The following is a 23,699-nucleotide window of genomic DNA, read 5'->3' as shown; positions in this document are numbered from 1 at the left end:
GTGCACTTCTGATATTTTACTATGAATTCTTATTACATGGAGCCTTTTGGGAATAATGCATTGAGGTTTATGTTCAAAGCATTTTCCTTTAAAGAGATTTATTCTATAAACTATCTGGTAGTGCATCAATCTGGGTGAGCCAGATACAAATTTTTGGCTTTAGGCCACCTAGTATATATGAATTCCAGTATAAGAGCAGACTTACAGTTAGGAATGATCAAAAAGGAGATTTTTCTTTTTCCCCTTAACCCAGACCCAAGGCTGAGAAACACAAGTCTTCTACCAATGTCCCTCTATTGAGCGAGTTTTTGTTGTGACTGTTGTTCTACTTTTCATGGAGGATGGTCTTGGATATAAAGGATCCCTGAGCCACTTCGATGGATCCTAGCTTTCTCCTTAAGTCTCCAAGTATGCGTTTATACCTCAGTCCCCCATGAATTAGTATGCTCCTGCTGGGCACACACCCCATTTGGCATTCATTAACCACTCTCAATTCATGCTTTATGGCCACCAAGAATGTCCCTATTTCTCTACCAATTCAGCCAGTAATTTTTTAAAAAAGATTTATTATTATTTTTATTTATTTGAGAGAGAGATCACAAGCAGGGGGATGGAGGTAGAGGGAGAAGCAGACCCCTCACTGAGCAGGGAGCCCAATGCAGTACTCGATCCCAGGACCCTGGGATCATGACTTGAACCAAAGGCAGATGCTTAACTGACTGAGCCACCCAGGTGCCCTCAGCCACTCATTTGAAGGGAAATATATATTTTTTTTAATTAAAAAAAAAAAGGAAATCTCTAAAAAATGCTTTATCCAATATATTTAGTTGTTCTCAATATGTTCTAAATATATTTAGTTGTTCTAAATATCCAATATACTTTGTTGTTTCTTAATCTGGCAATTAAAACTGATATTTATTTTACTGTATTTTGCTCCAAATGTATGTTATTTAGTAGCTGTAGTAATTAACAATACTAGATAATCATTCATAATGAAAGTAACAATAATTTATGCAGAGACCTTCAGTTTTCAGTGCATTTTTTTTTTCGTTTATTTTTTACCGTCAGTCTAAGTCAAAGCAATCTAGGATCTGTTTTCATTGTATAAAGCTCAGTTATGTTCAGTGATGTTCAAATAAGTATCAGAATCACCTTTGGAGCTTTTAAAATACATTTTCTCAGGGCTAATGGATCAGAATCCCTAGGATTTAAGTCTAGGATTTTATGGTTGTCTTTTTTTTTTTTTTTTTAAATTCTTTAGATGGCTCTGATTCACAGGCCTAGTTAAAAATTCACCAGACTTTAAAAAAAAAAAAAAAATCCACAAGACAACTCAATGAACCCAGCTAGGGCTTGAGTCCAAGTAATTAATCACTCTCTCCTCTCCTCTCTGGACTGATTTTGAAACCAATTGATGTACACACTCTGAACTCCAACAGATGGAAATCAAAGTGTTCATTTTATTTTTTTTTTGATGTGTTATCACATGTGAGCCCCCAGATACTTTGCCTGCAATGTAGCTCTTGGACGAATCCATAAAGGGAGAGTTTGGAACTACAGAGCAGATGCCTACCTCCATCCAGAACTATGGCCCCATTAGGAAGAGAGAGAGAGAGAGACAGGTCAGCTCTCAGACATGCCTAGGCCTGACTCAATGGGGAGACTCAGGGGAGAGCATGGGAGAGAAGAGAGCACTCTCTTCTGTTCGGAAAGTTTTGAGACAGACAGACAGACAGGCAGACACACATGGAGAGTCAGGCTGGTCTAGTTCCTTCCGTCATTCTTCCGGCACTGGATGAAATGCAGGGTAAAGAGAAGCTAAATTGTTCCTGCTATTCTTTTGCTTCCTAGCATGCTGATTGGAAATTCTCTCTTCTAGGGAAAATTAGGGAGAGGGGAGAGGTGTATCTGATATCACTCCCCCATCGGCACCGTCCTTAAAACCAGGCAAGAGATGCCTCAGCCCTGGGCCATTTGCTTTAAAAGGTCCATCTTTTATCCTCCAGACACCCCCTGCTCATAGGACCAAGGGGACACACCCACCTAGACCCTGTACTAACCTCACCTTCTAGACCACAGCTCAGGTCCCTGAGACCCCAGGATCCCCTGCTCAAAAGCCCAAAGCTTGCAGCCAGGGTGGCATGGCCTTACCCCCAGACCATGCTCCCGAGAGCAGAGTGGCCTCTGGTCTACACACTCCTAGGTCTGTAGGATGGCATTATGACTGTCTCTGGGTGGTATGACAGACTCAGATGGTAGCTCAGTGTGCACCCCTGTGCACACGAGACCCCTGCCCAAGAAGGGCGGCTGAGAGAGGGCTGGCTTTCCCTGCAACACCCTCTTCTGTTGTGGAATTCCGAGGTTTTGAGAATTCTAAATCAAGATACGCCTTTCCAAGTCACTATATAGGAACATTTCTTAAGATCCAAAGCATAAAAAAAATTTTCACAGTTTCTTAGCTTGATTTATAACTTTTAAATATTTAGATATGTGGTACATGGGCCTCCTTCTGCACTCTGGGTCTGAGCCCCCGCCAGGCTGAAGGCATGCCTACTTCCATGTGCTTTATTAGAAAGCTTAATTAAAAATTTTTTTAAAAGTCTATCTCTTGTTGGGTTATGGACATTGGGGAAGGTATGTGCTATGGTGAATGTTGTGAAATGTAAACCTGGCAATTCACAGACCTGTACCTATGGGGCTAATAATACATTATATGTTAATAAAAATTTTTTTTAAATTTTTAAAAAAGCCTTTCTCTTTATTTCACGTGCACACACACACACACACACACACACACATACACCCCAGCAGGAAAATGTTAACATGGTTATTTTCTACAAGGGTGGGGATTTGGGTCATTTGATATTTTTCTAATTTTTTTTTTTTTTGTATTTTCTAATCTTTTCACAATGAACATGGGATGGAACACTTGTGTAACTTATTAAAGGGGAAGGTCAACATGGATCAGAGCACACACACCCCAAAAAATAACCTCTATCTTACTGGTTATGGCCAGGGGACCCAGCAGAGTCTGTAAAGCACACTTTAACTCTGTGGCGGATACACACTTCTTGTGTGAAAGAGAATTGTGGAAGCAAAAGCGGGTTTTCTGGCCAGACAGCTATAAAAATACCAAGACAGCTTTATCAACACTGGCACCAGACATCCTATAGGCCAAACTGATTTCGGTCAGTAGAGCGATGAAGGGCACACAAGGCTGGAAAAACTTCTGCAACATTGTCTCTCAGACCACAGGGTTGTGACCCCCGCAGGGATTATGGAAACTGGAGCCAAGAGGCTGGATGCCCCCACCCAGGGACTCCACCGGTCCCTGGGACCCGAAAGACCATCCACAATGCCCCTTTCTCTTGATCCTAACAAGAACTAATTGTGCACAGTTGCTCACAAAATACTTCCCAGACAGCATCCAACACGATCCCCACAGCAACTCCGTCTGGTCTGTAGGGCGGTGATTTGCATTCTGGAGCTGGGGAAACTGAGGCCCAAAGTGGTTTCAGGGGCTCACAGCGAGGAAGTGGAGAGGCGGGAACTTCCGTCTGGGGCAGCTTCGCCCTGACTCCCCTCGTCGGTCAGTTCCTCGGGTCGTGCTTTTCCCACCTGCCGCTGCTTCTCACCATCTCGCTTTCCTTTTACGGGCCCGGGTCCAACTGGAGAACGCGCGATGATATAAAAATCGACCACCTCGTACAAATCCATCCCATTCTCGGCGTCTTCCCTTCCCCCATCCACACGCGCAGCCCAGAAACGTGGGGAGGCTGAGACCAAATGAAGACATGACTTCGGTGTCATGACCCAGCAGCACTGAATGTCATCAAGCTCCCCGCTGAAGAACGGAAAAGATGGTGTCCGTGCTTACTCTCAGGGGTTTCTGGACACTCTGACATGCATTCCTGTTAAACTGTCTCATTTCCAAACCACGTCTACAGAGCACCTGGGTGGCTCAGTCAGTTAAGCGTTTGCCTTCAGTTTGGATCCTGATCCCAGGGTCCTGGGATGGAACCCCACTTCTCAGCAGGGCACCTGCTTCTCCCTCTGCCTTTGCCTCCCCAACCCCCTGCTCATTCTTTTGCTCTCAAATAAATCAATAAAACCTTAGGGGAAAAAAAAAGAAAAGAAAAGACGAAAGCACTTCTACATGCATCTTCCGATAGATGTTGTCCTAACATCTCTGTCTCTGGATGCTGACAGGCTACAGAGTGGTTAAGGGCTTCCAGAAGCCCCTGGGCAGCACAGGCTTCGAGCCGCCCTCCTCTGTCCGGGAGCGGCAGTAACTTCTGCACGTCCACAGATACTGACGTTCACGTGAGGCCTCAGTCTGGAAAAAGTTAGCAATGCATGGGTTAGCTCCTTAACAACATTACCGTGATGTACTTCCTCCCGCCCCTTTCTGGCAGTAACACCACCGGAGACTCAAACATGGCTGATCCTTACCGTTCAGAAGACCTCTTTTAATACTATCAGTTTTCCGCCTCAAAGTCCTTGGCAGGAGTCCCCTTCCATAGATCACCCTGCTGGCACAGGGCCGAGAGATGGTGTGGTTAACTCACAGGTCACTGCAGTTTATAAGAAGTCAGAATAATAAAAAGGAAGACAGGTCTGACATCATTGGCAAGGGAAAAAATGTGAGCTCTGTCCTAAGTGAATTAGAGCGAGCTCTTGAGTGATGAGGGAGGGGTAAAGCGCCCAGCCTGAGGATAAGGTCCACAGGAAAAGTGCAACTGCTCTACTGAGTCTAAAAAGCTCAAAATTGACATTAACTTATTTATCCGAAAGCCAAAGGAAAAAAACAAAATCCGCCGAAGCGAACTCCTTATTAATCACTTTATTAACGAGGGGGAAAGAAAAGGAACTTAATGATAAAGTAATGAGGACACACAGGGCGCACACGCTTACACACACACACATTGCACACACAATTGCTCTTGAATTGGTTTTGCTACAAGCCATGTATACAGGGTAAAGAGTACCTCTTTGTCCACTTGAGCTACTGCAATTGAAAAAAAATAAAAGAAAAAATTTCAAGATAAGCTTGGCTTTATAATTCATTTGGTGAAAACCTAATGCAGCTACAATTATTATTAGGCCTTGGTCTGTGAAAGACTCTATAAGAGTTAAAAGCAAGCCAGCACTACCTTGAGCCCATAGGGATTACTCTTTTATTAGTATAGTCTTGGGATTAGTGGAAATGTCTGTCTAATGAATGCAGCTACTATATTTGAGCACATGCCTGAATAAGCTACTTGTTGATTGAAACCTATCTATTTATAAGCACTTCTGCACGTTGTGAAAAATCCATCTGTATCGCCACAGCATGGCGCCCGCCCTCTGAATAAAGGCTCTTTGCCATTTCACTATAGGGCCTGTCGAGTGAACAGGCAGAAAGGAAGTGTGTTGCATCTACTTAACAGGTTTTATTCCTCACTCTTGGCCTGTAAAGTAGAGTTACCTTATCTAAACAGTGATTTAGATTGATGTGGATGTTAAGAAAACAGAAGTGGAAAAAAGTACTTTTCATGAGACTCACCCAGGGTTCTAACTTGGTAGATTTACCACAGTTTGGATAAATGGTTGCAAAGAGCCCAAACGAGCCCTCCCTTTGCTTATGTCACAGTCTTTGAGTGGCATCTGGAATGAAGGTACGTTTACTTACTACACCAACTCGGTATCATTTCTTCCTTAAATTTCTGCTTATGAATAGCACCCTGAGAGCATGTCCAACAGAAACAAGCAAAGCATGAAGAATAGCCTTGATACACAAATAAGTCAATGCTTTCAACGTTTGGGATCCTTCTTACCACACTGAAGCTCCATCTGAGGAAAGGCCAAGCACTCACCCTAGAAAGGAACCTCAAAGTCCAACCCAAAGTCCAACTTCAAGTCCAAGTTCTGCAGTTCTGAACCCCACCAGCGCTTGACACACGCCCCATGGCTCTGCTTCCTGGACTCAGTCAGCATCAACTCCCTAAGCTTCCTGAGTTTGAGGTTTGAATATAGAGAAGGTATTTCTTATTCCATTGGGGTTCCACTCCTCTGCAGTTAGGGCCCCCATTTATTATGTGGCTTCTTTGGAAACAGGCTAATGACAACTTTACTAAATTAAAAGAAAAAAGGACTATAATAAACTTTACAGACCACAGGCTATTAAGAACTGAGATTTCACAGAATTTCTCTCCTTGAAGAACCTTATAAACAATGACAGGCAAACATTCCAGGCATCCCATTGTGATAAAGAGAAGACAGAAATCAGCTGACCCCTGGAAGCTTCTTCTAGCCCTAACATAGCAAGTAGAGAGAGCTCTAGCTATTTCTCTTTTTAGAGTCTGTGAGCTTTAATTTCCCAGTGGTATCACAGACCTATGTAGTGCCTAGCGAGAGCTCCATAATTTGTAGCTATTAGCATGATTATTCATTCATGCTATGGGAACTCAATAAAGAATCACACATCTTTTATATTCTTCTAGCTGATGATGCACAAAAGTAATGCCAAAAACAAAAGTACTGATACTCGAAAACCAAAGCTGAAATTTATAAAAGATGTTTGGAAATAGCAAATATTTAAAACATAATACAGCAATACAAAGCATCAGAGACCCTCTAGTAAGTGAAATACAGCATTTTAAAGATACTGTGTTACACTCTGCAGTTGGGTGAAAGTGCTCTAAGAGATGTTAAAAGCTTGATGGAAGGTACTATTATCACCACATTCACTTTCCAGATGAAGAAATTAAGTACCTGAGTGTTAAGTATTAAGTGTTAGCCGGTGAAGTTTTGATAAAACCCCAACTTTTCCTACCTTACCATAGTACCTCCCCATACATTTTCTTCAGTTATGTTAAACACTCACATAAGTAAGATTATTAAACATAATTAACAGGTCTATGTCTTTAAAAGAAAACATTTGAGAGCTCTCCCTTTTGTGGGATCATTCCAAGATAAAAGAGGGTGTAGGGCAGTCCTGGAGAATTTGATTTAACGTAGCATTTGAGAACAGGCCTGGAAGGAGATGATCCTTTTGTGACTTGGTTTGTGACAACTCAGACTCACTCATGTCTTTCTACCTTGAAGCCAAAGGAAAACAAACTGAGAACAAAAAACTTCTAATCCTTGGAAATTTTTTGTCAATCTTCCATTTGACTCCTGAAATCTTTGCCCTCCTAAGTATTTGTCTATCGATTTTCCATTGGGGATCACAGCTGGGTACTGATAAAGAGTTCATCTTAAAACCTCACTCACTCCGTCCATCCATCCATCCATTTACCTACCTACTCTCCAATAGCTTCTGTAAAAGATTTGAATGGACGTTTAATGTTAACTCAGGCTACTAGCTCACTTTACTGGTCTTTCTCATAGCTTCTATGTCTCCTATAAAACATACTGCTTTAGGGCAGACATTAACTTTTTTTAGACTAGTGTACTAGAAAAGAGAAGCAGGTGGTGAAGGAAAGGAAAAGCACTGGTAAGCATTTGTAACTAAGACCGATCCATCAAAGCTTTTGAAGACTTTTTTTTTTTAATGTTTAGAAAACTTGTATTTGTAGAGTATGCATTTTAAAATTTCCAATGGAAGCTGAAACTCACAAGGAAGCCAGAGGTAAAAATTATTCAGATTTTATAAATGAGAACACAGATAAAAAGCAAGGGTCCAATGACTTATACATGGGACCCAAAATTCAGCAACCCAAGCCGAGACTGAGAATTCCTCACTACGACTATGGTAGTGAGATTATTAAGCTCAGTTGTTGCCTTCAGTATTTGTTTCCACAGACATTACGAAGAAAGCTTTTTACTTTGGCATTTCTGTAATACGGCACCATTTATGGCTGTCTTCACTTATAATAACCTTATTAAGCAACCATCTTTAGGGCTGGCAGTCTACAAAAGTGAGGAGGGTCAGTCTGCTTAGTAGTGGTTAATGGCCCAATCAAAATTTGAGTTATGTCATTTTTTCCTTGCATTTTCTTGATTTAGAAGCTAACGTATGCCCCATTTCTAATTTAGCCAAACATATCTTTCTGACACAAATACAAAGTCTCAAGAAGGAAAAAGACTTTTGCCATTCAATCTAACCTTTTATCATTTTTGGATAATCATACAGCCGACCTAATGATTCCACAAGCTTGCAGTGTGCCGATATTTTTTCCTGTTGCAGACTAAGTCTTTCCAAAGGATGATCTAATTTATTTTAGGCTGAGAGAGAATAAACCCTATGCTAAAAAGCAAACTATAATTTTTTGCTCTTGGGGCTGAAAGACCCCGGCAAAGAATACAGAAGAATATATTGAATTCAACAGCAAGTAAGCCTAAACAAACAGGGAACTTTTAATTAATGTACTTTGGAAGGTCCAAACATGTAGAAAAATCACAAAACAAAAATGTTAGCCATTAAGGAGAATTTTATTTTTTTTAAAAATCATTATCTTGTGTTTCAGATACACAGGTATAAGAGAAATTCAGACGGCGAAAGCTCCTTTTCCAGCTACTGTTCCCAGGATGGTCAGTACTGGTTTCGAAACTGGTTGCTCAGGCCTTGCAGCTCTGTGACAAGGGCGTCTATCGCTGCTGCTTCATCAGCTAACTCCCGGGACATTTCTCCACTTGCCACATCTGTAAAAAGTTGCTGCAACATAAAGAACAAAGCAGAACTATCAAAACAATGACAATTTCTCTAAAATAAAATAGGTACAGAGGATAGAATTAAAAATTCCCTGTATCAGGGCGCCTAGGTGGCTCAGGTCATGATCTCAAGGTCCTGGGATCGAGCCCTGCATCAGGCTCTCTACTCAGTGGGGAGCCTGCTTCCCTTTCTCTCTCTGCCTGTCTCTCTGCCTACTTGTGATCTCTCTCCTCTCTCTTTGTGTCAAATAAATAAATAAATAAATAAAATCTTGGGGGGGGGGAGATGCTTCTTTAAAAAAAAAAAATTCTCTGTATCTAATAATACCACATGATAGTAACAATGGTTAGTGTTTGTTCTGTTTACCAAACTGGAAATGCACAAGCTGCAAAGTTAAACCAGGCATCAAAAACATGCCTGAGCTGGCAAATTCAAATGAGCTCTGCTCTTCAGAATGGTTGCCCTGAACACTGGTTATTCTTTTTTTTTTTTTTTTTAAAGATTTAATTTATTTATTTGTCAGAGAGAGAGAGAGAGCCCAAGCATGGGAAGTGGCAGGTAGAGGGAGAAGCAGGCTCCCCACTGGGCAAGAAGCTCAATGCAGGATTTGATCCCAGGACTCTGGGATCATGATCTGAGCTAAAGGCAGAGGTTTAACCAACTGAGCCACCCAGACGTCCTCTGGTTATTCATTTCAATGTTATATGATGGTTTCAAAATGAATAGACATTCTTCATCCAAAAAAACCCCAAATCTATTCATTGTGTATACAAGCAAAGTGAATATATTTTATATTCAAGTTCATACACATCATACCCCTTTATGCTAATTACTGGACAACTAATTATTGTTTAGGACTCAGAGGCTGCAAAGATTATCAGGATTTGGTAAAAGCAAAGAAGCCCAGCATGTTAAAGTAAAAATAAACGTTCCTTCTTTGTAAAAGGACTTGCCTGGGGAGGCGTACTGCAACATACTTTGATAAAGCTGCCACAGCGGAGGCATTCTGGAGAGCCTCTCTACCCGGAACCGCCTGCTGAGCCAGGACAGGCACCCAACAAAATGAACTTCAGGATTTTATGACCACACTGTGTATGTGTGGGTGTGTAGATCAGAAATGTAATTTACTCAACACACTGTCTTTTTAAAATTACACTATTTATTTATTTATTTGAGAGAGAGAGACAGAGAGAGCGTGCACATGCGTGCAAATGGTGGGGTGGGGAGGGCACAGGGAAAGAACCGCAAGCAGACTCCATGCTGAGCGCGGAGTCCAACACAGGGCTCGATCCCAGGACCCTAAGATCATGACCCAAGTCAAAACCAAGAGTGAGCCGCTTAACTAAATGAGCCACCCAGGTGCCCCACTATTTATCTTTTCCATCAGACCTGACTAGATGACTTGCTTACCATTACCATATGACTATTTACTACCACAACCATAGGACAAGTGTTCTGATGGTTGTTCTAAAAGAGAGCCCCAGAGATGTTTTGAGTGATGGTATGATCACTGGGACAAGCTTAGAGCTTCACACAGTGATTTTTAGAGCTAAGAGCATTCACTGAATGCAGGACTTCATCAATGTTCAGCAAAGATCTGTCACATTACCGTGTAGTTACACCGTGCACAGTACCTCATAAGAGAGTGACTTAAGAACTGTTACAATGTGATCAGTAGAGAAAACACCTTTTAGAAAAGTAATGTAGGGTGCCTGGGTGGCTCAGTTGGTTAAGCAGCTGCCTTCGACTCAGGGTCCTGGGATCGAGCCTGGATCAGGCTCCCTGCTCAGTGGAGAGCCTGCTATCCCCTCTCCCTCTGCCCGCCACTCTGCCTACTTGTGCTCTCTACTTCTCTCTCTATCAAATAAATAAATAAAATCTTAAAAAAGTAACCTAGACTCAGATAGCATATTTTATTTTTACTAAGTATTATAGTGCTTACAAATCATCATGATCTGCATCACTCCCCTACGAACTAAAGAGGAAGGAGAGAGAAATTGGGGCTTAGAAAGAATGGATTATTTGCTGAGGATCCCAAAATGTGCAAGCAGTAAAGTCTGTCCTGTCTCCAGGATTTCTGGCATTTTCCCAAACAGTTCTCATGCCCACTGCAGCAGGTCTGTGAAGTGATCCCCGTGGGTGGTGGTGTTGGTGGGTGGGGGAGGATACACTAGATGATGTCAGGTGAGTCTCTAGGCTCTATGTGTTTATTTCCATGAAATCCCTGGCCTGGAAAGAAAAGATCAGAGATTGGTACAAACCAAGCTTACTACAAGCTATTTAATAGAGCTATCCAGGGACGCCTGGGTGGCTCAGTGGGTTAAGCCACTGCCTTCGGCTCAGGTCATGATCCCAGGGTCATGGGATTGCGTCCTGCATCGGGCTCCTTGCTCGGCAAGGAACCTGCTTCTCTCACTGCCTCTGCCTGCCTCTCTGCCTGCTTGTGTGTACTCGCTTGTTCTCTCTCTCTCTCTGCCAAATAAATAAAATCTTTAAAAAAAAAAAATAGAGCTATTCGATTTTGTTTTACCTATTTAAAATCCTCTAAAAAAGTGTTTGGTGGATCCCAATTCAGCTTAGCAAACCCAATCTGTTTTAAAAAAAACAAAAAAAATCGGAAAAGCATATGCTCTACTACAAAATCAGAGACTCCCAAATATTCTAGCAAAAGCATGGTTTCAAAGGAGGCGTGGGGAGGCAAGTTTTCCCAGTTGGGATCCAATGAGAACAAAATCTAAACCTAGATGATGCTCTGAGGCCTCCTTTTCAATGTCGGGGAATCTTCCACAAAAGGGAAGACAGGCAGTACCTGCACAGACTAGACTAGTTAGGTAGGTACAGATTTATGTAAAATTAATAACTTACAAGAAAAAGCTTTGCACAGAGATAAGGAAACTAGTAGAGAATCTCCTGAGAAAATAAACAATTGTAGGTAGGTTAGTGATCTAACCAAAACTAGGAAACTTAGCTCCCCATTTGAGAGGGACAGTCACAGGAAAAGCTTACTACCTTGACCTTCTTTGAGCGCTCATGCAGTTTTCTGAGAGATACAAAATTCTGAAGTTAACCTACCAAACTGGGAGGAAATACAGTTCTTCCTGGTACAATCGGGTTCCAGTTTGCAGATTAAAAAGGATAGTAAAGCAAATTAATATTCTGAAGAGGCAAAAATGATGCCCTCATCTGAAAAGATCAAGCAATTAATAAAAAGCCATACATACTCTGGGAAGGTTTTTACATGTGTCCGTAAGTGACCTTCACCTACCATAGACTTGCTCTCAGAAGTGTTAGAATTCATTTACAACCCAAGATTAAATAGTGAAGGCAAGCAAAAATGAGAAAAGAAACCACTGAATCGTGCTAGAAACTATATTCCTTGGGGCGCCTGGGTGGGTCATTTGGATAGGGGCATCTGCCTTCAGCTCAGGTCATGATCCAGGGTCTGGGAAACAAGCCCTGCTTCTGGCTTCCCTCCTCTGCTGGGAGGCTGCTTCTCCCTCTGCCTGCTCTGTGCTTTCTCTCCCTCGCCAATAAATAAATTAATTAAGAGAAAAGAAGAGAAAAAAAAAAGAAAGGAAAGGAAAAGAAAGAAAAAAGAAAAGAAAAAGGAAAGGAAAGGAAAGGAAAGAAAAGGAAAAGAAAAGAAAGGAAAAGAAAAAAGAGAAACAAAACTATATTCCTTTCCAGTTTGCTTCCAGGGGTATAATCCACACCTGACCACGCGATCTCCAGGCTCCGCCCCATACCTGACCAGCCACAGGCAGACACTCGGGGCTCCAAACCAGTTCCCTCAGGGATTCTCAGGCGTCCCCTGCCCAGCGCTAGTTCACAAGGCGGCATTTGTTGATCGACGGTAAATGTTTCAGTTGTCAAGCCTGAATCACTCACCTGCCTTAGTCTTTGTGAAACCCATATACCACCTACTTAATATTTGTCTCTAAATCACCTTTTTAATATAAATAGAAGTCTTTCTTTTTTAGAGGAAACATTACATTACTGTAAGTGAAAAATAAGCAATAATGTTCATGAAGATGTAGGTCTGAGGTGCTAGTTAAACTTTTTCTAACATGTGGTGAAATAAATATGCATGAAAATCAAAAGTTCAGCCAAGTGCTACCAGTGGCATATATGTCATACTCTGGAAAAAGTGACAATCAGGAGAAGAGCATTGTTTTCATTTAAATTCAAGAAAGCAGTAGGGCTGCGTTATTAACTTCAAAGACTCCCGAGTTACCAAGGTGAAGGGTGGTCTAGCCATGGGCCGATAACACCCCCACCCGTACAACCGACCACCTGGAGGCCGACGTCTAAACCGTCATGTGGCCTGAATATTACCCCTGACATAAAGGAAAATTTAAGAGCAGCCGCTCATGGCACAGACCATCTTTCCGGGGGCACCGGGGTTAACTCACACCGCACTCTCACCTTTGCCTTAGATGACAAGCCCTGCAAATTGAGTCGAACTGAGGAAAGCACCTGCACAGCCTCCTGGGGACTGGACTTGTTTTTACTGTGTTTTATAGCCACTGCAACATAAATACGGGAGAAAATATGCGTTAAATGCTGCTAACGATAATTTATAAGTGCCCAAAACAATTACTCGATTAGGATTTTATAGTACAGACTTCGGGAATATTCCCACATGGACAGATTTTGTTTTGGTAAAAGGACAATTATGTGCATAATTCCCCGCACTGTCCTTCACACTTACTGTAAACCGGAGAATTGAGAGAGGAAGTAGGTGATTTTTGGTAAGTTAGAGATCACTGGGAAGAGACTCGAAACACACACACACATACATGTGAAATTACACAAAAAGAGACGAAATCTAACTGAATACAAGGTACACGGAGGGCAAAACCAGAGGGAGCAGCTCTTTCGTGTGGCTCCCCGGGGCACCAGGTCCCTAACGGGGACTCACAGTTGCCAATGACACCAGCCCAGTGAAGTGACATCGGGTATTTACAGCTCAATTCTCACTGCATTCTCCCACTCAGGATTTACTCCCCATTCCAGAGGAAGTGGCTTCAACAACCTACGTGCTTGCGTCCGGCGAAGTGACCACACCCGGGCTCTCAGGTGGCTGAGCAGCGCTTGGCGTCAGCAGGGAGTGGGAGAGAACCGGGTCACTCACGCGTGACAACCCTGCCTCCCGCGTGCCGGAGCCCATCTTCCTAAAGGGTGAAATCATGCTAGCACAGTAATCCTAGTAGAAGGCCTCACTATTAATGCTTCATAAGAACAAGTGGAGAGCTCTGTAAAAACACAGCACCTGACGTCTCTCCACTGGTTTGTGTTTTTGTTCTTCTAAACTATGCTTGCCACAAAGCACACCGAAGACCAGATCCTATTTTAAAACTACATGAAACAGTGCAATGCTGAAAGTCGCTTGGTACCCCAGACCTTAGACCAGGAGTGGAAAACAGGTGTCTCTCTTGCACGTAAACTCTCATCAATGGGTAGGGATTGCCTGTGCCTGGCAAAATCATTGTATCGTTAATGAGTATCTTCCATGGTTGGTGAGAACCAGGTTTGACATTCTCATTTCAAAATAATTACTAGACTTTGATGTTTCTCAGCTAAGGGTTGAAGCAATGCACGGTCACCAACAATGTGCAACTTGTCTTCAAAGGGCACAGTCAACCTGGAGATAGCGAGGATTATGATGTCTGTATCCCTGAGGAGAAGAACGTTGTAACTACCACAGCTGGGGTCGCTGGCCTGTTAAATACGTAGGTATGTATCAGAAACAGCCGTGACTCTTTTTTTTTAAATCCTTATTTTCATTCTGGAAAGAAATTAAAAAAAGAGAGCAAAAAGACAAAAACACTATTACACCCCTCGCTCAATCCCTTTGCACTAGAGACAAAGATAAGGGTTCTAGAAAGGGAGAGAAATAAAATGCCATTTCAAATCAGCAGGAAATCCAAGAGAGCAGTGCCTCCTCCAGGCAGACGCTAAAGTGCATAACTATTATTTTGAAAGTCCCTGGGTGGCAAAGAAGGGCCCAGCTTTTGCCCACCCTTTCCCAGAAAACAGAAGAGCAGAAACTAAATGAATAGCCCCCAGATAATACAAATGGGTACACAATGACAACACTGTCACAGAAAGGTCTTGAGCCCTATGTACAGACATTGCAGTGTCTTTCTCCCGAAGTACATGGCTACTCTTCAAAACAGAAGCCCAAAAGGGAGAAAATCATGCGGAGATTTTCTTTTTCACCTTTTCAAAAAAGTTTTTATTTTAATGCCAGTTAGTTAACATACAATGATCTGTTAGTTCCAGGTGTGTGATACCGTGACCCAACAGTTCCTTACATCCTCTTCACCTTCCGAAACTGCACAGAACTGTTCTCTTTCGTGAATATTGCACCTAATTTCCTTCAAAGTTCAGGCTAACAATCATTCTTTGAACTGCTTCAAATTTTTTTTTTTAATTTTTTAATTTTTTATAAACATATATTTTTATCCCCAGGGGTACAGGTCTGTGAATCGCCAGGTTTACACACTTCACAGCACTCACCAAAGCACATACCCTCCCCAATGTCCATAATCCCACCCCCCTTCTCCCAATCCCCCTCCCTCCAGCAACCCTCAGTTTGTTTTGTGAGATTAAGAGTCACTTATGGTTTGTCTCCCTCCCAATCCCATCTTGTTTCATTAATTCTTCTCCTACCCACTTAAGCACCCATGTTGCATCACCACTTCCTCATATCAGGTAGATCATATGATAGTTGTCTTTCTCCGCTTGACTTATTTCGCTAAGCATGATACGCTCTAGTTCCATCCACGTTGTCGCAAATGGCAAGATTTCATTTCTTTTGATGGCTGCATAGTATTCCATTGTGTATATATACCACCTCTTCTTTATCCATTCATCTGTTGATGGACATCTAGGTTCCTTCCATAGTTTGGCTATTGTGGACATTGCTGCTATAAACATTTGGGTGCACGTGCCCCTTCGGATCACTATGTTTCTATCTTTAGGGTAAATACCCAGTAGTGCAATTGCTGGGTCATAGGGCAGTTCTATTTTCCACATTTTGAGGAACCTCCATGCTGTTTTCCAGAGTGGCTGCACCAGCTTGCATTCCCACCAACAGTGTAGGAGGGCTCCCCTTTCTCCGCATCCTCGCCAGCATCTGTCATTTCCTGACTTGTTTATTTTAGCCATTCTGACTGGTGTGAAGTGATATCTCATTGTGTTTTTTTTTTTTTAAAGATTTTATTTATTTATTTGACAGAGAGAGTTCACAGCAGACAGATAGGCAGGCAGAGAGAGAGAGAGGGAAGCAGGCTCCCTGCTGAGCAGAGATCCCGATGCGGGACTCGATCCCAGGATCCTGAGATCATGACCTGAGCCGAAGGCAGCGGCTTAACCCACTGAGCCACCCAGGCGCCCCTCATTGTGGTTTTGATTTGTATTTCCCTGATGCCGAGTGATATGGAGCACTTTTTCATGTGTCTGTTGGCCATCTGGATGTCTTCTTTGCAGAAATGTCTGTTCATGTCCTCTGCCCATTTCTTGATTGGATTATTTGTTCTTTGGGTGTTGAGTTTGCTAAGTTCTTTATAGATTCTGGACACTAGTCCTTTATCTGATATGTCGTTTGCAAATATCTTCTCCCATTCTGTCAGTTGTCTTTTGATTTTGTTAACTGTTTCCTTTGCTGTGCAAAAGCTTTTGATCTTGATGAAATCCCAATAGTTCATTTTTGCCCTTGCTTCCCTTGCCTTTGGCGTTGTTCCTAGGAAGATGTTGCTGCGGCTGAGGTCGAAGAGGTTGCAGCCTGTGTTCTCCTCAAGGATTTTGATGGATTCCTTTCTCACATTGAGGTCCTTCATCCATTTTGAGTCTATTTTTGTGTGTGGTATAAGGAAATGGTCCAATTTAATTTTTCTGCATGTGGCTGTCCAATTTTCCCAACACCATTTATTGAAGAGGCTGTCTTTTTTCCATTGGACATTCTTTCCTGCTTTGTCAAGATTAGTTGACCATAGAGTTGAGGGTCTATTTCTGGGCTCTCTATTCTGTTCCATTGATCTATGGTCTGTTTTTGTGTCAGTACCATGCTGTCTTGATGATGACAGCTTTGCAATAGACCTTGAAGTCTGGAATTGTGATGCCACCAACTTTGGCTTTCTTTTTCAATATTCCTTTGGCTATTCAAGGTCTTTTCTGGTTCCATATAAATTTTAGAATTATTTGTTCCATTTCTTTGAAAAAGATGGGTGGTACTTTGATAGGAATTGCATTAAATGTGTAGATTGCTTTAGGTAGCATAGACATTTTCACAATATTTATTCTTCCAATCCAGGAGCATGCAACATTTTTCCATTTCTTTGTGTCTTCCTCAATTTCTTTCATGAGTACTTTATAGTTTTCTGAGTATAGATTCTTAGCCTCTTTGGTTAGGTTTATTCCTAGGTATCTTATGGTTTGGGGTGCAATTGTAAATGGGATTGATTCCTTAATTTCTCTTTCTTCTGTCTTGTTGTTGGTGTAGAGAAATGCAACTGATTTCTGTGCATTGATTTTATATCCTGACACTTTACTGAATTCCTGTACAAGTTCTAGCAGTTTTGGAGTGGAGTCTTTTGGGTTTTCCACATATAGTATCATATCATCTGCGAAGAGTGATAATTTGACTTCTTCTTTGCCGATTTGGATGCCTTTAATTTCCTTTTGTTGTCTGATTGCTGAGGCTAGGACTTCTAGTACTATGTTGAATAGCAGTGGTGATAATGGACATCCCTGCCGTGTTCCTGACCTTAGCGGAAAAGCTTTCAGTTTTTCTCCATTGAGAATGATATTTGCAGTGGGTTTTTCATAGATGGCTTTGATGATATTGAGGTATGTGCCCTCTATCCCTACACTTTGAAGAGTTTTGATCAGGAAGGGATGCTGTACTTTGTCAAATGCTTTTTCAGCATCTATTGAGAGTATCATATGGTTCTTGTTCTTTCTTTTATTGATGTGTTGTATCACATTGACTGATTTGCGGATGTTGAACCAACCTTGCAGCCCTGGAATAAATCCCACTTGGTCGTGGTGAATAATCCTTTTAATGTACTGTTGAATCCTATTGGCTAGTATTTTGATGAGAATTTTCCCATCTGTGTTCATCAAGGATATTGGTCTATAGCTCTCTTTTTTGATAGGATCCTTATCTGGTTTTGGGATCAAGGAGATGCTGGCCTCATAAAATGAGTTTGGAAGTTTTCCTTCCATTTCTATTTTTTGGAACAGTTTCAGGAGAATAGGAATTAGTTCTTCTTTAAATGTTTGGTAGAATTCCCCCGGGAAGCCGACTGGTCCTGGGTTTTTGTTTGTTTGGAGATTTTTAATGACTGTTTCAATCTCCTTACTGGTCATGGGTCTGTTCAGGCTTTCTATTTCTTCCTGATTCAGTTGTGGTAGTTTATATGTTTCTAGGAATGCATCCATTTCTTCCAGATTGTCAAATTTGTTGGCGTAGAGTTGCTATAGTATGTTCTTGTAATTGTTTGTATTTCTTTGGTGTTAGTTGTGATCTCTCCTCTTTCATTCATGATTTTATTTATTTGGGTCCTTTCTCTTTTCTTTTAGATAAGTCGGGCCAGGGGTTTATCAATTTTATTAATTCTTTCAAAGAACCAGCTCCTAGTTTGGTTGATTTGTTCTATTGTTTTTTTTGGTTTCTATTTCACTGATTTCTGCTCTGATCTTTATGAATTCTCTTCTCCTGCTGGGTTTAGGGTTTCTTTCTTGTTCTTTCTCCAGCTCCTTTAGGTGTAGGGTTAGGTTGTGTACCTGAGACCTTTCTTGTTTCTTGAGAAAGGCTTGTACCACTATATATTTTCCTCTCAGGACTGCCTTTGTTGTGTCCCACAGATTCTGAACCACTGTATTTTCATTATCATTTGTTTCCATGATTTTTTTCAATTCTTCTTTAATTTTGCGGAGATTTTTTTTTTTTAATTTGTCAGAGAGAGAGCGAGCGAGAGTGAGCACAGGCAGACAGAGTGGAAGGCAGAGTCAGAGGGAGAAGCAGGCTCCCTGCGGAGCAAGGAGCCCGATGTGGGACCCGATCCCAGGACGCTGGGATCATGACCTGAGCCGAAGGCAGCTGCTTAACCAACTGAGCCACCCAGGCATCCCAGCGGAGATTTTTTTTAATGTTACAATTCTGTTTTCAGAATTGAGCATGGTGGACAACAGTGTTGGGGAGAAACATTTGAAAAAAGAGAGAATAGAATAACAAAGACAAGCAGTTCATTCCTCAACTGAGCACTGGTCTACAAAAGCAACAAAGAAAAGGTGAATCTAAATCTAAATTTTCATAAATCTAAAATATCACCAGAAACTAAAGCTGAGCATCCACTCACAGATGCTTAAAATGCTTTGGGAACACGAATGTCTAATTTGTTAAAGTGAGAAGGAACTTAGAAGAATAGAAGGTTGTTTTTCTCCCACTATTGTCCTGATGAAAAAATGGTGCCCAAAATAGCTTAAAAACAACTTTTGGTACAAAATGAGGATTTTATTCCCGCAGTACTTATTTCTTTACCCTGTGCATTTGTATTTGATAGGTTTAATAGCATCACTTAGTGATAACAGAAAGTATCTTGGCTTTGACTGTTACGAAGTTAGCTGTTCACAGAAATGTTTAGGGTTGGCAAGCTCAAGTAGATAAGATAAATTCTTCCAAGGAGATTGTACCTTGCTGTAATTATGTACATAATACACCTAGGTATGGGTTTCCTCAAACATGGTACTATAATCACAAAGGTCACAGGCCTCAGGACTGAACTCCATCTGAGCCCACCCACCATGAGGCCAGCATAAGCCATGTGAACTGCAGCCACATTCCATGGGTCTATCAGCAATGACCTCCACCTTGTCTACGCTGAATTTCAGCTGGACAGAATTCGGCATGTCTCTCTGATCTGTCTAGGGGTAGACAGGCCAGATAACTGAATATTTATATCCTTTTTGTCAGTGATATCAAAGAATGTAAGTAGAATTATCAACTACGAAGCCCATTTCTAAACTGTTCGAATGTTCTGTGATTTCTTTAGAGACACAAAGTTTACTCTTGTTCTTCATTTTTTTCTTTTTAGTTTTGAGTGCCTTATCAGACAGCTCAGCTCCTATACCCCAGAAGGAACAGGGTTGGTGTGAGAAGGTCAGGGATTTACATTTCAACCAGGTGCAAGATACTTTTAAGTGTTTAAATACATCTTCATTTATTCTTCCTAACAAGAAGGTAGACATTGCCCCCATTTTACAATGAGGGAACTAAGGTTCAGAGGAGTCAAGTGATCTACCCAACACCGCCCAGCAAGTACAGGGCAGAGCTGGTTCTGGAGCTCAGGTCTCCCTGATTTCAAGGGTCTGCCCTTGTCGGCTCCCCAATACTGTAACTGTTAGTTGCCAGAAAAGTTAGAAGAGGACTTTAGGATAGGTTCGTAGCTCTGTGATTCAGTTCTTAACACAGTGGCTTCATTATTTTATTTCAACTGCATTCCCAGGGCATCACACATCCATACTCAATTCTAAATATAAAAACGCACTATTAAATTTACCTGGCGTATTTTTCATTAATGCAAATTTTGAAAAGGGGCCTTTATCTGGAATATACCCAACAGGCGTGCAACCTTATATGTAATGTTATCTCTCCTCTCAAATATCACCCACTTAAATTTCCCAAAGGCAGGGATAGGATTATATTTTTTATTTTTTTCGCATATGCCACAGGTCTTTGTATATTGCTATTCTCCAGTAATCTATGTATTTTTGGGGAAAAAATATTTTCATTTATAAAGGAAAACTACAAGTCAAGAAATGTTAAGAGATTTCCTTAATACTACACAATCAACACAAACAGATGGTGTGCTTGAAAGTCAGACACAGCTGGGAAGGTCCTTCCCATCTTGAAAGCTCCTAATACTGGTCACTTACACTCGAAGGGTATTTAAGTTTCTGTCCTTCCTACCATTCCAGCCTCTATTTTCTCCTATTGCTCCAAAGTGCTTACCCAGTAGTTGGTCTTATAAAGATTCGCAGCACGAAATATGGCTATTTCCATATAATGAAATAATCTGAACTTATCTGGAATGGAACTTCACTTTTGACAAATTCTTTTTCAGTAAAAATACAGTAAGATGTGGCAGGAATATCAAACATTACATCAAGTACCATGTGCGAGTCCTAAAGCTCTGTGCACCACTTCCTTAAATGATGTCATGTCTTTCTCCCAACAACTGGACTGTGTGTCACACTTGTATGCCTTAGAGAGATACTGGAACGCCTGAGGACAGAAAAAGAACAGTGTTCAGAATAACAAAGAGAATTCACATTTCCAACTCGGTTTCCTGGAGGTCATGTGGAACTAATTTGAATTTGAGAAACTAGCATCTGTGTTATATAGCACGATCTTTATTATTCTCATCAAAGAAGGGGTACAGATGCAATCAAGTAGATGTATCTGGACAGAGAAACTTCCCTCCCAACAGAGAAACAGAGATGCCACGTTTGGAAACCTAGAAGAAGGGCACACTCCATTCCTCAGCACCTGTAGCCATCAGCTTAAGAGCCCGGTTAAAAGAATGAGGCATGAACTTGATAGCACCTACAGAGTCACCAAGAGGCGTGTGTACTCATAGAAGTTTAAAACACTTTCACAGCCCCATCCCTGCAGATTCTTGAGGGAGAAGTCACCGATCAGAGAATTCAGACTCCCCTTGAGTCCATACATGCAAGAGCACATCATTCAAGAAGTGGAAGGACAGAAAGTAGGAGTGTGTGCACACGTGCGTGTGAGTGTGTGTTCTCCGGGCTGACAGGCCATGGTGGAAGCCAGCTGTGGACTGAGGGAGGAGAGATGGCCAGGAATCCCACAGATGAGCTGGACTGCAGCGAATTCCAAAGTCATGCAAGGAGTACATTTGATTTGTTGTGGATGTTTTGAAAAGAACAGAAAACAATGATTTCAACCTTGGAAACTCTGGGGGCTCCTTTGGGCTCTGAGATAAGAGGCCAAAGGCATAAGTTAAGTGTAACTGGTGCTCTCGTGCACTTTCAAGAAAGGGGCAGGGTAACCTCTGTAAAGCCTTTTGTGTTCAAAGCACTCCTTCCATGTTCTTCTCTCGTGCCTTTTTCTCTTTCCCTTCCAAGGCTCCCATCTCAGATCTAAACCCTCTTTTGTCGCTGGGCCCCATCTACCTCAGTCTTCAGCAAGGAGCCTGCAGAAAGGGCTGAGAGTAAAGCATATGAACAGCTGCTTGCCACAGCTCCAGTCGGGGAGCAGGCTGGAGAGTCCCTTTTGCAGGAAATGGAGAACAATTATGTAAGAAAAATTCATGGAAAGTAAAAAAGATGAATGCTTGCAAGTCTTAACCTGCCCGCCATTCAAAGTGCTTACGTTAAAGATTCCGAATAAAGATTCGGAAAACCTGAGCATATCCATCATCCTTTTTGAGCTCATTTAATTCTTCCCCCAACCATCGAAGGAGATCTGCTACATGTAATTTAAACAAAAGGCAAGCTCCCGCGAGGACTGAAAGAGGACTTACCTTTTCAATTTCATCAGGCTTTTCACTCTGCCCATTTCCATACACTGCGGCATACAGCCTCCAGATTTCTCCATCATTCGTCACTCTTGAAGTCACTCTGCCAAGTAATTCCCGCAGTTTTCCTCTGAGGGCAGTTGCGACATCTCCACTTCGATCGGTTACCCCGTCAACCACTGCCCTGACCAGAATTTTAAGGACCTTAAAAAATGCACAGAACAAACTGGTAAGCTAGAAACAACAAAAAACAATAACAAAAACCAAGGGGCTACCATCTCCATTATCAAGGACAGTGATGGTGAAAAACCTTGAGACCCACTGGAATATCACCTTTACACTTTTTAAAAACAAACATGGGGGCACCTGGGTGGCTCAGTGGGTTGGACCCCTGCCTTCGGCTCAGGTCATGATCTCGGGGTCCTGAGATCGAGGCCCGAGTTGGGCTCTCTGCTCAGTGGGGAGCCTGCTTCCCCCACCCCTCTCTGCCTATCTCTATGTCTACTTGTGATCTCTGTCAAATAAATAAATAAAATCTTAAAGAAAAAAAAATAATAAACATGGAGCCATGCTGAACCACTCTCTAGAATCACATGCTGATTCACCTGGGCTCCCTTTTAAGGTTCCTTGGAGGGCACAAAGCCTTCTCACTCTGAGCACTCTCTCTGAATGCTCTGATTGACACCTGTAGCTTTTAGGAATGTCAGCTCAGACTCACGGTCCTTTTTATACACAGCAATAAAAATGGACAAGAGAACATTCAATTGTGCTTTTTCTTTCTTGTTTGGAAAAGATACCTTATCTCTGCCTGTAAATTCACATTACAACCCCATATATGTAGTTCTAATTCTGAAAATACAGAATTCTTATTACATGGTTTTAAATCTAAAAGTAACCATGCAGATGAGACTGTATGGATATGCACTACTGTCAAGTGATCACTCTTCAAACATTTCAAGGATTAACACGTTTTAAAAGGGATGGTCTATTAAAATAGTTACTGTCTAGTACAAATAAAGCCTACTAAATTAGTAAAATACTTTGCTTTCTCTGGGATCAGACAATTGGCCCAACGTCCCATCCTCTCACTTTACCCACAGGAGGAGATGGGGGAGAGAATTTTAAGTTTCTTACAATAAAAATGGAGAGTGGCAGTGCAGGTGCAGGAGGAGAGAGTACGTGTGGATATTTGGTGGTGTGTGCAGGGAACAGAAGGGTGAAAGGGTAAGGAGGTGGCATGACTAGATGAACAGGGGCAGGTAGGGCGAAGGGAGCTTCAGACAGGTAGATACCAAAGCCTCTACAAAATTCACATGCAGATGTCACAAGAAGAGCGTGGGACCTTGAACAGGAGTGAAAGCAATGACAGATGTCTTCATACTCCCTACCTGTATGTTCAGCGGCCAGTTAAATGAGCTTACAAGAAAGTTCTATAAGGAGGAACAGATAGTAGGAGTCATTCCTGGCCATGACAGATATTGCCTAAAGAGATTCTGTTGGTTAAAATCAGATTA

General features: G+C 41.8%; 1 protein-coding gene across 2 annotated transcripts in view; it reads right to left on the bottom strand.

Annotated features, from left to right (window-relative positions):
• Nucleotides 1–8,394: 8,394 nt before the first annotated feature.
• The window catches only part of TTC27 (tetratricopeptide repeat domain 27), a 174,353-nt gene continuing 159,048 nt past the window's right edge, over nt 8,395–23,699 (bottom strand). The window contains exons 17-20 of one of the 2 annotated variants that reach the window (XM_032352961.1): nt 22,192–22,389; nt 20,816–20,927; nt 13,061–13,161; nt 8,395–8,638 (exon numbers count right to left, since the gene is read on the bottom strand). In XM_032352961.1, coding sequence (XP_032208852.1) covers nt 8,516–8,638; nt 13,061–13,161; nt 20,816–20,927; nt 22,192–22,389 — 534 coding nt within the window. In that variant the 3' untranslated portion in view covers nt 8,395–8,515. The remainder of the gene's footprint in view (nt 8,639–13,060; nt 13,162–20,815; nt 20,928–22,191; nt 22,390–23,699) is intronic. The other variant, XM_032352960.1, reaches the window with a different exon arrangement.

This window comes from Mustela erminea, chromosome 7 (genome assembly GCF_009829155.1).
Source record: "Mustela erminea isolate mMusErm1 chromosome 7, mMusErm1.Pri, whole genome shotgun sequence".
Lineage (NCBI taxonomy): Eukaryota > Metazoa > Chordata > Mammalia > Carnivora > Mustelidae > Mustela > Mustela erminea.
Note: the sequence above shows the minus strand (reverse complement) of the source record. Positions and strands in the feature narration are given on the sequence as shown.